This window comes from Perissodus microlepis, chromosome 15 (genome assembly GCF_051167445.1).
Source record: "Perissodus microlepis isolate ML-2025 ecotype Zambia chromosome 15, ASM5116744v1, whole genome shotgun sequence".
Taxonomy (NCBI): domain Eukaryota; kingdom Metazoa; phylum Chordata; class Actinopteri; order Cichliformes; family Cichlidae; genus Perissodus; species Perissodus microlepis.
The window spans coordinates 31,581,485-31,598,006 of record NC_140475.1 but is presented as its reverse complement, the minus strand read 5'-3'; the positions used below and the strand labels follow the sequence as shown (position 1 = coordinate 31,598,006).

Here is a 16,522-nt window from a genome sequence, read left to right as displayed (position 1 = left end):
TGATGTGCAGAGAGTTTGTTTGTGTGCGATTGTGTTTGTAGCCTGTGAGTCTCTTGATCTTGATCTTGATCCCCACATGTTTCTGGAGTTGTTTGTGCTAAAATCTTCCCCTGAGGCACTGTTTGTATTTGCACTTGGCTTTTTTTATGCCCTTTAGCAGAGATTGGCGTGTCTCTTTGTAGGCTTGTTGGTCTCCTGATTTGAAGGCATTGTCACATGCTCTTAGTAGGGCTTGCACTTCTTTGTTGAGCCATGGCTTCTGGTTCGGGAAGACTTTAAGAGTTTTTGTTGTTGTTGCACTCTCAGTACAGAAGTTGATGTATGAGAGTACGGCAGATGTGTGGCCCTCCAAGTCTGTTCTTTCTGCAAATATACCCCAAACCGTGTTGTCAAAACAGTCCTGTAGGGCTGTTGTGGATTCCTCCCACATAGCAAAATTGGTATGGCCCGCATCTGACCCGCATCTGACCCACACAATGTGCTTACACATGGCCCACATACCGCAAAGAATGATGGCCCTTTGGTAGCCCAGATCTGGTTTCCCAGAGGTGACCCACAAATGGGCCATCACAAGGCCAGTTGCAGACACACTGCTGGCCCTGTGCTGGCCCAGAACAGTTTCAGCTCTGGCCCCAGATGTCAGCCTAATGTGTACCTTAATCAAGCCATGTATTAACAACATGTGCCGGAACATAATAGTGCAAAAGTAACATGACAAAAATCTGATAAGACAGTGAATGGACTGATTCTTATATTATGCTTTTCTACTCTCCCGAATTACTTAAAGTGCTCGATACAACACTCATCCAATCACACACTTTCTCTAAACTGAGTGCTTCCTAACTACATTCATACACATTCACACTGCAGATTGGAGGAGCCAGGGATCAAACCACTAACCTTCCAATCAGTAGGTGACCTGCTCTACCTCCTGAGCTACAGCCACCCAGCAGTAAACATGAGTAAGTTTTGGATAAAGTGTACACTCACAAACCTGTCAAACCTGCATTTGAAACGTTGGCTACCATATAGCAGTATAGTATTGCAACGTGGCATTTTGGGTCTTCTGACTAAAATAGGAAAATAGCAACATAAATAGTGCCATCATTGCCAGACCTGGCCCACATCTGGTTGACATACACCCTGCCATGACACCAGTCAGTCAGAAGTGCCAGCTTGATGCCAGATCCGGGTCAGACCCGTTTTCTATGAGCCTGGGCCACATAAACCAAACCACAATTGGGCCAGATGTGGCATGCCATCACATAAACAGTGCCATCTATGCCAGCCCTGGCCCATATCTGGATGACATACGTCTTATCATGCCAGAAGTCAGCCAGCAGTGCTGGCTTGATACCAGATCTGGGCCAGACCTGTTTGCTATGTGGGCTAATGTTTTCACAGACAATCTGAGTATGGACCGTGGACGCCATCACAACCATACATGAAGCCACGACAGCCCTACAGGTTTGTGGTATATTTGCAGAAGGAACATACATGGAGGGCCACACATCTGCCGTACCACCATTTCCTCTCCAGCTTACGAGTTATCTGTTCTAAGATTTGAGAGTTATACCTGGGAGTCAAGTTCTTCTGATTTGTGGCTTTCTTTTCAGAGGAGCTACGGTATCCATAGACGTATATAGTGAAAAAAATAATTATTAACAAGATAATCAACATCTGTGGGAGTGGGATTCAGGTAGCTGTTCTGCACTGTGTTGGTACAGGGCATTAAAGATGATAACAGTGGGTGAACTTTATCCTTTAACTTAGTTACAGTCCATTCAGAAAGACATCTACTGGGATGAAGTCTACTTCTCACTGCTGTGTAATCAATCATTGTAAATTTAAATGTTAACAGGAAATGATCAGACAAGAGAGGGTATTCAGGAAACACTGTTAAATGTTTTGATGCATGCTCAATCATCCAGGTAAGTAAATCCCCAAAAGTTGGTCATCTGGACGTAGCGTTTTCAGTGGGAGGAACATTTCGTCACTCATCCAAGTGACTTCTTCAGTCTCAGCAGACTGCAGGTTTATCACTTACTACTATGAATCCCAAGCTAGTAAGAGTCAAGTGGCAGCTGCTGTACAAGGCCAGCATCCATGGTTTCAGTGGTTCAGTATTTCAGTATCTTACCAAAGATGTCACAAATATACTCCCACTGTGTCTGTGAGCTACAATAACTCTGATTTTGTTTTTGGAGGCTACACCAAACAACCTGTTAGTGAGTCTGAACCGTACGTGAATGATGATCAGGCTTTTCTTTTTACCTTCAATGATAAATAGCTCCTTAAAAATCCAGTTACTGGTCCTGGAAATGCAGTGAGAATGATAGCTAACTGTGGGTCTTAATTTGGATAAGCACTGGTTCTTGCCTACGAAAGCAAACCAGTAGTGTACAGCAATCCAGGAAATTATTACAACTTCCCCTCTGCAGAGATGCGTGGCAATGATCTCAACCTGATTGAGTGTGAAGTCACATTATCATTAGTCAATGAGCTGCAAAGTAACTTCAAAATGAGCACATTTGAAATGGTCTTTAAAATATCAGTGTCATGCACATAATTGACAGGGAACTTTCTCCAGCTTTGTCACAAACTTTCACAGACCAAACAGCAAGACTGATACAATACAGAAGTCCTAGTGTTCAGTGAGCTTTTGTTTTCTCTTGTTTCACGATATTGAAGCATTTTCTCCAGTTGAAACACCAACTGACCCCCAGTAAGAAGACAGTACTCGTCTAATGAGGCTGAAAAATAAGATTATTTGACGAGGTGGGCAGAAATCATTAGGAGCACAGATGAAGACCACAAGAAAGAGCAAAGGATAGGCTCTTATGGCAAAGCTGACTCTCTCCAATAGTCCAAACAGTCAGTTTCAGCAGGAAAAGGCAGCCACACGAACAAGAAACATTAACTTAAATTAAAGTGCAGAAAAGCCTTATAAATACCTTCTCCCTCACAGAGAGAATTATGACCTTGTTTTCTGCTTGGCCATCACCTAAGGATTTACATCCCTGATAAGCAGTCCCACTATCTGTTTAACGTCTCCCATTATAATGGCCTCACTGTGTTAACATTCCCCATGCATGTAAACTAGTGGCAGGAGTGCTCTTACTATAGTAAAGTGAGAAAGTGATATTACTATAACTAATGTGATATGATTAAATATGTGATTAATACATGAGAAAAGAAATCTGCCACCACAGTGTTTATTGCTCAAAAAACAGAAAACACAAGCAAAGCCAATAATGCCTAATCTGCCCTTTATTTATTCATCCTCTTTTGGACTGGCCCAACTATAGACACATTTTCAAAGTGTCTCCACCTCATCAAACAGTTCTTAATAGCAGGTAAATTCTCCTTTTCACTGTTTACACTGTTTCCTGGCAGAGAATAAACAGTTGGCCCTGGATCAGGTTAAGCTGCTTCTTAGTAGTGTTGACTATAAGCTTTGGCCTATGCTTTTCTAGTAATAAGAAAAAAGTCAACATTCACATATCGATAATCACTTATGTTTCAGTGTTTTCATTTAAAAAATGGGTTTGTTTTAAAACTTTTGTTTGTGTGATTTTAACATTTCTGTGAAAGCTTTAACAACAACAAAACGCTGCACATAGGTAAAGTAAGTAATCTTGTTTCTTAATGAAATGGATAAAATATAATTCTGAATGCAACACAAATGTGATTCAGAAATATGTTATTAAAGGTTTTGACATTCATTCAGTGCTTTCAGTTTTTTCTTTCACAGCATAAAAATGAAATTTACGTGGTTCAGTCATCCTCACCCTGCACAGACGGCCTTCCTCACTTTACACAGCATTACCCAGTGTACACCGTTCTCTCTTCCATCTCCATTACTGCTTTGAATAAAGTCATCACAAAGGTTAACTTGGAGCTGGAGCAATCTAGGCTTCTCCGCTCTTATAGTTTTCTTATTGTTGATTTTTACTCTTTGGGGAGAATTCTTGTTGAATTAATTAATAATGATCAAATGCTCTAACACTCACCTCCTTCTGAGCAAGTCACCGTTTAATCAATCTAATTATGTTAATGTGGTTTACTTCACTCTATCACTATCTTCATACTATCACTAGTATGAAGAACAATGACCCCTCATAAAACGTAAGCAAAAGTATACATTATTTATGATGTGTGCCACCTAGGTTTGTTTTATATGTGTTTTAAACTGAAAAGCCAGCGGACACAGTGTTTTATTTTGAAATCCAGCGTGTTCCAGTCTGAGACTTTCGGTTTCGTTTCTGCCGGCCTGAAACTGCTTGTCACATCTGAACTACGCATCTGTGAGTTCTTCTCTTTTTTCCTCAGCTCTCTATAACAGGAGGTAAAACTGAAATTATTAAAGAGATGCATATTGATAAGATTTTGATTCTGATTAGATTATGAATGCCATGTGATGTAGTTCATTGGTAGTTAATTAATGAATAATAGTGTAATTATTGTTCGCTGATTTATTTATTTAAGTAACATGTATGAAAATATTCTAAAAGTACCTGCAACCAGTAAAAATGGGGTAAATGACTGATGAACAAGTAGGAGAACTATTTGGCACAGTTTATAAGCTGGGTGTGGTCTACCGCGAAATACAAAGTTATGCTTCATATCATGCTGTGGTACTGTGCATCTTACTCTTCTTCTTGTGATTATTATTATTAATAATAATACTCTGAGTATATAAAATATGAAGGACATAACAAAGGGATCTGTGGTAAACTAAATCAGGCTTTCCTGTCACCAAGTTTTCAGCAAGAAATGCATAAGAAAGAATAACATGAATAATTCTAATCCTAATGACCTGGAAATTCTAATCATGCTGTAGTGTTGCTTTAAGTTTGTGTGGTTTAAAACAATGTAGTTTTGACCATTTGTGTCTGTTTTGGTTCAATGAGCTCCACAAATTCATTCACTGTCCTTTACTCAGTTCAGAAGTCCAAGTCCACTATGAACCCCAGACTAACACAAAGACAGCAGAGAACAATCTGCGCTCAGCTGGGAAGAGTCAAATTACAGCTGCTGTACAAGGCCAGCATCCATGGCTTCACCAGTGCAGCATTTCACCAAAGATGTAACAACCGCTCTCCCACTGTGTCTGTGGGCTACAACAACTCTGGTTTTGTGTTTGGAGGCTACACCAAACAACCTTTTAGTCAGTCTGGACAGTACGTGAATGATGATCAGGCTTTTCTTTTTACCTTCAATGGTGAAAAGCTCATCAAATATCCAGTTAATAATTTTGCATATGCAGTGAAAATGAAAGCTAACTCTGGGCCTTATTTTGGAGAAGATTTGGTTCTTGTCAATGCAAGCCAAGCAGTAATGTGCAGCAATCCAGGAAATTATTACAACTTCCCCGCTGCTCAAATGCATGGCAATGATCTCAGCCTGACTGAGTGTGAAGTCTACGAAGTGGAGGGTAAGTTCAGTATGAATAAGCATGAATAATCACATTTTCATTTAGTTGTCGCAGACAAGCAGTGATACATTTTAGGTGTGACAGTCTATAGATAAATATAATAAAATGACTCGCAAATCTTGACTACGTGAAGTTTATTGGGATTTATTGTACAACAATTTATATATGATTTACTAAAAAGCAAGCTAAGATTCAACCTGATGACATTAGATTTAGCACATTAACTGTGCTACAAAGTGCACCTGAAACACCTACAATCTGATATTTATCATCTCTTTAACAGGAACAACTGAACTTGAGAGACCATGGAGGACTGTAATCTGGGAATCTGGGTCGGTTTGATAGAACCACCATTCTGGCATATCTGCAAAATTCACAGTCAATATGACTTCTAATGTTCTTTATCTCCTTGTTTTGTACAGGAAGAGGAAGGAGCTGATTGAGAGCATTAAAAGCTACAAACCCACAGTCAGCTCTGTGACCCAGCCTCAAGTTTTGCTCATTGGACCAGTCGGAGCTGGAAAGTCCAGCTTCTTTAACTCTGTCAACTCTGTATTCAGAGGCCACGTCACCAGCCAGGCCATATCTGGCTCCTCCTCCACCAGCCTCACCAGACAGGTCTTTGTCTGCTGTCTGATGATTTCCACTTATTGTGACTGATTTCAGTGGTCTGTCACACATTCTCATTGTACTGTAAACAGTTTCGCTCCTACTCTGTGAAAGCTGGACGTGAAGGGAAACCTCTGCCCATAATCTTGTGTGATACCATGGGACTGGAGGAGACCAAAGGGGCGGGGCTTGACATAGACGATCTGAGCAGCATCCTCAAAGGTCACCTGCCAGACCGTTATCAGGTGCTATATTACATCAGTGGGACACTGAATGTATGAAACACTGATTTGTCAGCAGTCGACTCAAACTGTGTCTCTGTTTCTCCCCAAATGTGCCATTTAGTTCAACCCTTCAGCTCCTCTGCATCCTGAGTCCCACGGCTATCGCACATCTCCTGGACTCAAGGACAAGATCCACTGTGTGGCCTATGTTATTGATGCTTCCAAGGTCTCCATCATGCCCACAGGGCTGGAGGAGAAGCTGGATGCTATCCGCAGAAAGGTCAACCTAATGGGTCAGTAAAACTGAGTCCCTCTTCAGTTTCATTGCATTCTTTTTTCTGAACAAGTTTATGTGGAATGTACAATCCATGCCATGTAAACAAAATCAAAAGAAAATGCAGTGATGTGCAAATCATGGAAAACCTGTATTTATCTGTACAAATCATATCAAATTTTGAAGTTCATGAAATTACATATTTTTTAAAAGGTATACCAAAATATACAATAACATAACTGGAGGCAGATCAGTTTTGCATCCAGACTGTTTCATGTGATCAAAGTTTTCAACTTCAGCTCATTTGATCTTCAATGAGTCCGGATGTGTTCCTAAAATTCTTACAGTCCAATACATAAACATCTCTGGCAGTCTGGAAGTGATCTTCCTGCTCCTTTGTTTCCAGGTATTCCTCAGCTGGTCCTCCTCACTAAAGTAGATGAAGCCTGTCCACAGGTGAAAGAGGATGTGAGAAATGTATATAGGAGTGGCTACATCAAGGATCTGGTGAGTTTGTACTTTTTTCTTCTCTTTTTTAGTGAGTAAAAAATTAGATGAGGGTACTAATACTTTTTTCCTGTGTTCTGTCATACAGATGCAGGAGGTCGGCTCTCGGCTCGGTGTGCCGTTGTCCTGTATCATTCCAGTGAAGAACTACAGCGAGGAGTTGGAGTTGGACATGAATTGTGACATCTTGTTGCTCAGCGCCGTCATCCAGATGTTTCGCTTTGTTGATAATTACTTTGATGAGCTCAGTGACCGAATGAGTAACATGCAAACCAAAGACTAGGAAAAGACTGAGGAGCCGGCATAAGCAAGTGATGAAATGTCCCTGAAAATAGTTCATTTACCTGCAGGTGACCCTGCAGAGTGATGGTTACCAGTGTTGACAGAGGTTTGATATTGTGAATATTGGGAGATACCTTGGCAGGGATATCCAGAGTCTTACTTCAGAAATTTAGTGCACTGATTACTAAGTTTAATTTTATCTAGCAGTAGAAAAAATTGGCATTGAGGATACACCAAGACATTTTTATTTAATTTTATATATTTTATCATAAATGAATAGGTCTGGCAAACTAAAATATCATGTTATTACCAAAGGCATCATAAAGAGTTTTTTTATGTTGGACAAACATTAAAATTTTATTTATAAATGTATTCAGTAACTTAATGTATTTTGCTTATTTTTTCTTTATTAAATGTGGCTAAAACTGTGGCTACTCGCCAACAGTTTGATGTTTTCCCATCAAGTCCTTTCATAAACTGTTTCCCTACATCAAGCTTTGCAGTATTTATCAGTTTCTTTTTTTTCCCTGGAACTTGTTTTCAGATGTTTTCATGTCTAATCATGATGTTGACATTATTTACATTCACCTGTGTTTGCAGTGAAGCTTTTATTAAATTAAAAGTGCAATCTGTGCTGAAAATGTTTATGTCAGTATAACTACTTCAAATGAGTCATCTAAGTCAGTGTTCTGTAGTAATAGCACAAATAAAATGCAAATGTAACAACACTACTGTTATGATTTATACATTTCTTTTTGTTAAAGTTGAATGTGTGTGTACAGGAATGTGCAAAGTTTTGTGAAAAGCATCAGTACTTGATGCTTTTTACTAACAAGAAAAACGTTTTAAATATGCAGGTAAATGCAGATTAGTATGTTGCATAATGCCAGTTTGAGATTTCATGAGTAAACAGAGAAAGTGGCATTAACTATTAAATAAATAAAGTGTTTTTTAAAAAAGCGCAAGAAAATCAAATTAATAAAAGCTAGAAGTCAAAATAGTAATGTCACAGGTCAGATTCTCTTTTTTCCTGTTTCATGATATTGAACCATCTCTTCCAGCTGAATCACCAGATAGTCTACAGTGAGAGGACAGTATTCATCCAGGGATGCTTCTAGGGAAAATGTCCAGTAAAAGCTTTTTTGTTGACATGGGCAGAGATCATTAGCACAGGAAAAGTGCAGAGGAGAGGCTGTTAAGGAACAGCTGGCACTAACTGAGAGTTTAACAGTTAAAATGAAACATTTACTCAGGAGGCAGACACTATGTCTGCTTTTAAGATTAGGCTTCAAACTTTCCTTTTTGATAAAACATATAGTTAGGGCTGCATCAGGTGACCCTGAATCCTCCCTGCAATAGGTGTAGGCTGCCGGAGCATTCCCATGATGCATTGAGTATTTCTTCTTCAGTCACCTTTCTCACTCACTATGTGTTAACAGACCTCTCTGCATTGAATCATATCTGTTATTAATCTCTTTCTCTCTTCCACAGCACGTCTTTTATCCTGTCTTCCTTCTCTCTCCCCAACCGGTCGCAACAGATAGCCACCCCTCCCTGAGCCTTGTTCTGCTGGGGGCTTCTTCCTGCTAGAAGGGAGTTTTTCCTTCCCACAATGCTTCCTCATAGGGGTCATGTGATTGGTGGATTTTTCTCTGTATGTATTATTGTAGGGTCTACCTTACAATATAAAGCGCCTTGAGGCGACTGTTGCTGTGATTTGTCACTGGCACTAGAATTGAATTGCCACTAAAGATAAAGACAAACCATTTTGAACAATCAAAGCTGTCAGATGATGCCTCAAAGTTTTAAAAAGAAAACTACGTAAGAATGTTGAGTCTCAGTGTGGAAAAGTTCTCCTTGCAGCAACAGATAAATCGCCAGTCCTTTACCTGTTGCAGAAAGGATCTTCCACTTCTTCTCTGAAGTCGTTGTTATCATGTGACCCAAGGGGAGGGCAGACCAGACAGAAAGCAGCAAAAAAAAAACAAACAACTATTAAATTATATCTGAAAAATCCAGAGCTGTGAGGAGACTAATCGTGCCTAACTAAACACTACATAACCATCTAATAAGAGCCCAATCCTAATATGTCCTCACAATTCTCCACAAACACTATCAAGTGCCATTACCCCAATTAAAATTTGTTAGCATCCATTTCTTAGCTGCGACACCCTTTGTTACAGGTACAAGTCATTCTTTAAGTTGGGGGAGACTGTAGGTAGGAAGTGACACACTTTCAAAATAAATGCATGCAACCAAAAAAGTGCAACAAAACTACACAATAAAACGCACATAATAAAATATTAAAATGACTTTCACCCTAGATAATCACATAACCAAATACAACAATGACTGTGTAAATCTGAGTCCTTGTTCATCAGCTCATCAATGTGATCTGAGACCTTTAAGTCTTTTGTTTGATGTCCAAAGGAGTTTAAATTTGACAAACTAACTTTAGTTGTATACTTGGCCATCCGTCTTCTCTCCATTTCAATTCATCTTGTCATTTTACAACATACAGTTCACTGGCAACAATAATGCTATCACACAGATACTGAGGATTCACAGTACTGCAGCTGATTTGTCTGCAGTGGGAAATTTTCAAGTTATGTGGTGTTATCATCCAAACGGACCAAATTCCTGTATTTTTTTTACGTGTGACCAACTTCTCATGAAACTACTGATACTGCCATCACCTTTAGCTATACCTTGTGTTTAGTACTATATAAAGGGTGAAGGCACACACAAGTTTGGTGGTGGTGGTGGTGGTGGGGGGGGGGTTAACCTCTGTAGCAAGTAAGAACCAGTCTAGTCAAGTTCTGGCAGAAGTAAACTGCTTTTGTGTGGTGCCTGTAGTGGTACCCGTGGTTTTGTTTGGTTGGTTGGTTATTACTGATAAAAAGATAAAGTATAGTTTATGTACTTAGATAGCAGTTGTCAGATTTGACTTTGGTAAATGGCCTGTATTTGTAGTGCGTTTACTTAGTCCCTAAGGACCCCAAAGCACTTTACACTACATTCAGTCATTCACACACTGGTGAAAGCAAGCTACATTGTAGCCACAGCTGCTCTGGGACACACTGACAGAGGTGAGGCTGCCAGACACAGGCACCACCAGTAGGTGGGGTGAAGTGTCTTGCCCAAGGATGCAATGAGTGAGACTGAGCCGGGGCTTGAACCGGCAACCTTCCGATTACAAGACGAACTGCCAACTCTTGAGCCACGATCGCCCCAGGTGATAGTTGTTTTAAAGTTAAATGTTTCACAAAGCATCCTCTTCATTTCTTCATTGCACAAAGTGTGTAATTGTGAAACTTAATGTGTTAATGTGCCAGAAAATTGAAACCAAAATGCATTTGTTTTGGCATGTTTTAGCCAATTCCAAGAGAAAAATATCTGAAGTGAAAAAAAAGTTAGGGAACAAAAGAGAATTAAAGCAAGCTACTTTTCTTTCAAGTTCTGGGCATCTGACTCCGTATGCTCAAATGATTAATACTACAGGAGTATTTCAGATCATGGAAAATGAATAAATCCATGTGTGTGAGAGCTATTCTATGCACTGAAGAGGCTTGATGATAGATAGGGAGCCAGTTGGAAGTTAACTGGGATTGAATGTATTTAAAGTAACTTAAAAAGGCTACATGTTATGATTCACCAAGTTCTGGTGAAGGAATGCAAGAGAAAATAAAGTGAGCTAATTATAATCAAGACCTGTTTAAAATGCTTTTCAGGCTATTTAACGTGTCCTTTAAGCTTTAAGTTTATTGTTTATGTTTGTTTTTTTTAAAGAATACACAGATTCATTCAGAAAACCTGCTTAAAACTGTTTTCACGACTGAATAAATTATTGCACTCTTTTTTGAGAAATTTAATAAAGACAACATGAAGGGTAAGTTTACTATAAGACGCCGTTTTAGGAAGCTGTTTTAGGTCAGTGCTGATGAATCTCTTTCTCTCTTAAATCTATTGGTTTTCTTTGAATTTTAATACTTTTGCCTGATTTCTAAATCTACAAATATCCCAGCTGTAAAATTCAATTGGCAGCAAATTAATTAGTGGCAAAAAAAATCTGTAAACTTGTGCACTCTACATTTATACACTTCCAGATCATTGAATTCAGGTTTTCCAAACACTTCCATGGCCACATGTGTATAAAATCAAGCAACTAGGCATGTAGACTGCTTCTACAAACATACACACAGTGCACAGAGGTCGCCAACCTTCAGCAGAGTCAATCGCTACAGAACTCCAAACTTTATGTGGCCTTCAGATTAGCTCAAGAACATTGTGTGGAGTGCTTCATGCGGTTGCATCCAAGCCATGCATCATCAAGTGTAATACAAAGTGTCGGATGCAGTGGTTATGTGATGGGGATGCACGCCACTACTGGACTCTGGAGCACTGGAGACATGTTCTCTGGAGTGATGAATCCCACTTCTCCATCTGGCAATCCGATGGGTGAGACTGGGCTTGGCAGTTGCCATGAGAATGGTACTTGTCTGGATTTGTCAGGAGTTGTCCTTGGCCTCTTTAATGCTTCAGCACACCAAGACATTTTGTGCAATTTCATGATCCTAACTTCTTGGAAACAGATGGCTCCTTCTTGTTCCAACATGACTACACATCAGTGTGCACAGCAAGGTCCATAAACATGTAGATGAGTGAGTTTGGTATGGAAAAACCTGACTGGCCTGCACAGAGTCCTGACCTCAACCTGACAGAGCATCCTTGGGATGAATTAGAGCAGAGGCTGTGAGCCAGGTCTCACAAATGCACTTCTGGAAGAATGATCAAAATTAGCAAACCAGGGTTCCTCCCTGTCCAGGACATGTTCATCCTCATCATTGAAAGAGTGTCCACTGGTCTCTAGGTTTAAATAGACTGCAGAGCACTGGTCTGACAAGTTAGCTCTTCTGTGTTGTCCCATCTGCTTCCCTAGAGGTTGTTTGGTTTCTCCGATGTATAAATCATCTTACAGAAAGATACACAAATTATATACAAAACAGAACAGCAATAATTAAAATGTAATGAAAATATATGAAGTTAAAGCCACGCTAAGGTAAATTTTAACAGCAAATAGGTTTTCTGCTATGTTTCTGCTGAAAAGTGACATTAAAACAGTTCGCAGCAACAGATTGTGGTGGCAGGGTGTGGTTTGTGACTCAGCTGCAGGGAAGGGTGGTACAGGGGTTTCAGGGGTAGTGCCAGGGGAGGCTGGCTGGGACAGCTGCCAGCCATCACCTAATTATACCTCTCCTTTTTTACGCAGTGGGACACTGGGACTTATGTGTGTGTGGAGATGAGCAGTACTGAGGCTGACAGCACCAAAGCTGCAGTGAAGTTACAGCAGCAATGGTCCTGAAAAGCAAATGTGAGAACTGCAGAGGTAGAGTGTGTGCAAGAAGTGAACAGAAAAGAAAATGTCTTTCTGAACAATAATAAAAGTGTGTGAGACTCTGTGTGCTGGCACTCTCAGTTGCCTTGAGTGTCATACTGATATGACGTGTTTGTAAGTATAATGTGAAGGGAATAATGTTCTTATTTGGAACAGGCTGAATATATGGTGTCATTATTGCGACTGGGTTCTGCAGACATGGGTATTAATAAAGTATGCTGATTCTGATTCTCCATCTCCCAAGAGGAAGAGGCCTGCTGGTGAATACAAAGCACAAACTTGTTAGAACAGAAGAATAGAATACCCTTTTATTGTTATTGGACTTGGAAAACAAAATTGTGGATGCTCTGCACCAACTATGTATGGATAAAATTATAAATAGCAGGACAGCAACAATAAAAAAAAGCAGGCAAAATTAGTATACACAAACAAGATGACTATATAGAAAACAGGAGGAAGGCACACATTAGAGGTTAACATTGGCTGGTTTGGTTGGAGTGTAGTTATAGGTCAACAGGGTGTCCAGCAGGGGGCTGAGAATGCAACCCTGTGGGAATCCAGGGGGCTGCATTCTGCATCAGAATGAGAAAAGCAAAGAGGCTGAGAAACAGTTTCCACTTGTGAACAATAGAAGGTGCTAGAAACATCATGTACAAACAGGTTTTCAAACTGTTTGAATGAGGAGGTTGAAATTACATATTGATGAAACGAAACTCTGGCATCACAGAGATTTCGTGTTGATATGCGATTTTTTTCTGTGGTTCTCCAAATGGAAGAATCTGGTGTCCAGCAATTACACCAGCAATGCAATGGAATACCTCATGGGAAGGTGTGCAAAGCGTGCCCACACCTCCATTTCCTTTATTTTGGGGAAATGAGTTTCTCTGTGGAGGAGACTTTTCCAGCAACACTGTGGTAAATCAGCAGTGCCACGCTTACATTGAATTCACAAGCCTGAATGTGCACTTGACGCCATTTATAATTCTTAACTTGTTTGATCTGCTGCTTACCACAAACACATAAGCAGAAATGTTGGACTTTTTAATGTATTTTCATAAATTTTACAGTTTTTGTTACTAATAAAAACCTCCCTTATGGCCATTCATAATACACAAAGTATTATCGTGTTTCCAAACCATAGCTGGCGCACCATCAGTTGTCACAGCAAAAGTCTTTGTAATGTCAGTCTTTCGCTGCTTAAAATGTTCCTTAAAAACGTTGGCAAGATCCTCACCTTGAGTTGTTTCAGGCATCGGATTAAGCAGAACAGTTCCTCCTGTACAGCCTCTAGACACTACGCTACACTAAACACTTGGTCTTCTTTCAGACCAGCTGTTTGTTGGGCTCTGACATTGTCACCCATTTCCTGGATGCATCATTCCACAATTCTGGCTGATGCAGGGTCTTGTATCCTTGCTTTAATTGTATGGCTGTTTACAAGCCCATTAAATAACAACTCTGAGCTTGGGAGAAAAGCCTCCTTAATAAATTCTCAGTCTGTAAATAGCTTTCCATGTTTATCAATGCAGTGTGCAATACTAAAACTTGCTTCAGTTCCATGATGTTTAATTTAATTCAATTTTCAATTTTATTTATACAGCACCAAATCACAACAACAGGGGTGCTTTATATTGTAAGGTAGACCCTACAATAATACATACAAATAAAACCCCAACAATCATATGACCCCCTATGAGCAAGCACTTTGGCGACAGTGGGAAGGAAAAACTCCCTTTTAACAGCAAGAAACTTCCAGCAGAACCAGGCTCAGAGAGGGGCGGGGCCATCTGGGGTGAGAGAAGGAAGACAGGATAAAAGACATGCTGTGGAAGAGAACCAGAGATTAATAACAAGTATGATTCAATGCAGAGAGGTCTATTAACACATAGTGAGTGAGAAAGGTGACTGAAGAAATACTCAATGCATCAAGGGAATGCCCCAGCAGCCTACACCTACTATACAGGGCTCTAGAGTGCGACCAATTTGGTCACAAGTGCGAAAATCCTAGGTTGCACCTGTGCGAGCAACAAAAAAAATAAAATAAAAAAATCTGCAACTGTGAAAGTCTCAGTGTGGTCAACAACTGACACACATTATGCCCCTATCGTGGTGTAAACCAATCAGAGATAGTCAGGGGAGGGGCCCCTTCGTGTGTACGTTTGAAAGTGCAGGTGGATAGAGAGGTGAGTAGCTTGAATAAAGCGATATCAATTCATGAAATCCTTAATCGACTTGTAAATATCAATGTATTTTGCCAGAAACGCCAGAATCTCAGGTTAAAGCTCACAAAACTATTTGAACAACCACCAAAGCAGGTAAACGGATTCCACGTAAACACAGAGCGCAGACTCGACGCATCAGAATCAGCTTTCTCTTTCTTTCTCACCCGACGGCCCGTACACGGACACGCTGTCGGAGCTAAACGCCGACAGCTCGCTGATTCTGATGTGTCGGGTCCACGCTTTGTGTTTACATCTTTTTTGCGCTAGATTCTGAGCTGCAGGTTTTGTCTCTCACCCAGTGCCGGTCCTAGCCTGTTTGTCGCCCCGGGCGAACACTCCCTCTGGCGCCCCCCCCCCCACACACACACACACACACATAAAACATATTAAGGATTGTACATTAACATAAAACTGTTGTCGGAGCCATACTGAATTTCACCAGAGAAACACACACACACATATGAAGAGAGAGAGAGTATGCATTGTATACAAACGGCTACCAAACAGCCATCATAATTCGTCATACAATGAGAACAGGACAAATCAACAATTGACAATGACTAATTAATATTAAAATCTGTAACATATTGTATTGTTTGGAGTTTAGTCTGTTAGTGTTACTATTTTTACCATTTCTTTTTGGAGCAACTGTAACCCACATTATTTCCTTAGGGATTAATAAAGTATCCTGATTCTGATCGCTTCAGGATGACCTGCCATTATCCAATGACACATCTGCTTACCTGTATCTTTTGCTCATTTCTCCTCCTCTTCTTTTCTATTTTTTATAAACTTAGCACCTGATGGCTTTGAACTTTTCTTGTCCATCTTCCATTGGTTTTATTTTGTACTCCAGTATGAACACAAATCCCCCAACTCGAGGATCACCACAACATAACGTAATAGACCTACACCCTAGTTCACAGATTCACTTTGTCTAAGGTGTATTTCTGGGATTTCACACAACCCAGGATTCAAATCATGAATACATAATGGACTTGGATTTACATCATTATGAATGAAATGTGCTCTACTTGGAAGCAGCCGGGGCCCCTCCCCTGTTAACAGGTTGTGTGTGAGACTTTAAATCATCAAACTGTAAATAATAAATTTTAAATTGTTATTGATCCCTTTACCCCTGGTCCTAAAGTGTATATTTATTTTCTTACTCTTCTTATATTTATTGTTTGTTTACTTGCACTGCTGTAACTGGAGCCTCGTCGTCTCGTCTCTCTATATACTGGACTGTATGTGGCGGAGATGACAATAACGTTTTTCTGTGGAGGAGACTTTTCCAGCAACAGCAACTTTTTTTTTTTTTTTTTTTTTGCCGGTGCCTGTGATGCCGCCCCCCACCACAATGCCGCCCTGGGCAACCACCCATGTTGCCCATATCAAAAACCGCTACTGCTCTCACCAACCAAAATTCACTGAACCAGCAGCAAAAGAAGATCAAAACTACGCTCCGCATTTGATAAACATCGTCATGAATTCCCTCTGACTTCTGCTGTTTGGCTCCCAACACGATAAAATCACACTTCATGCACAGCTCTCTCTCTCTCTCTCTCTCTC

The 16,522-nt window shown here is 40.2% G+C and overlaps 1 protein-coding gene across 3 annotated transcripts; it reads left to right on the top strand.

The window, feature by feature from the left end:
* Positions 1-4,258: 4,258 nt before the first annotated feature.
* LOC146372441 (interferon-induced protein 44-like) lies at positions 4,259-8,204 on the top strand. Of its 3 annotated transcripts, none has more exons than XM_084954228.1 (8): positions 4,259-4,348; positions 4,946-5,437; positions 5,721-5,769; positions 5,860-6,055; positions 6,139-6,291; positions 6,392-6,563; positions 6,951-7,051; positions 7,140-8,204. In XM_084954228.1, the coding sequence occupies exons 2-8, from the start codon at positions 4,966-4,968 to the stop codon at positions 7,332-7,334; spliced, it is 1,338 nt and encodes a 445-aa protein (XP_084810354.1). In that variant the 5' UTR covers positions 4,259-4,348; positions 4,946-4,965; the 3' UTR covers positions 7,335-8,204. The 3 variants fall into 3 exon arrangements, with proteins under 3 accessions (XP_084810354.1, XP_084810353.1, XP_084810355.1); XM_084954229.1 differs by having other exon boundaries at positions 4,261-4,307; XM_084954227.1 differs by having other exon boundaries at positions 4,259-5,437.
* The last annotated feature ends 8,318 nt before the right edge of the window (positions 8,205-16,522 follow it).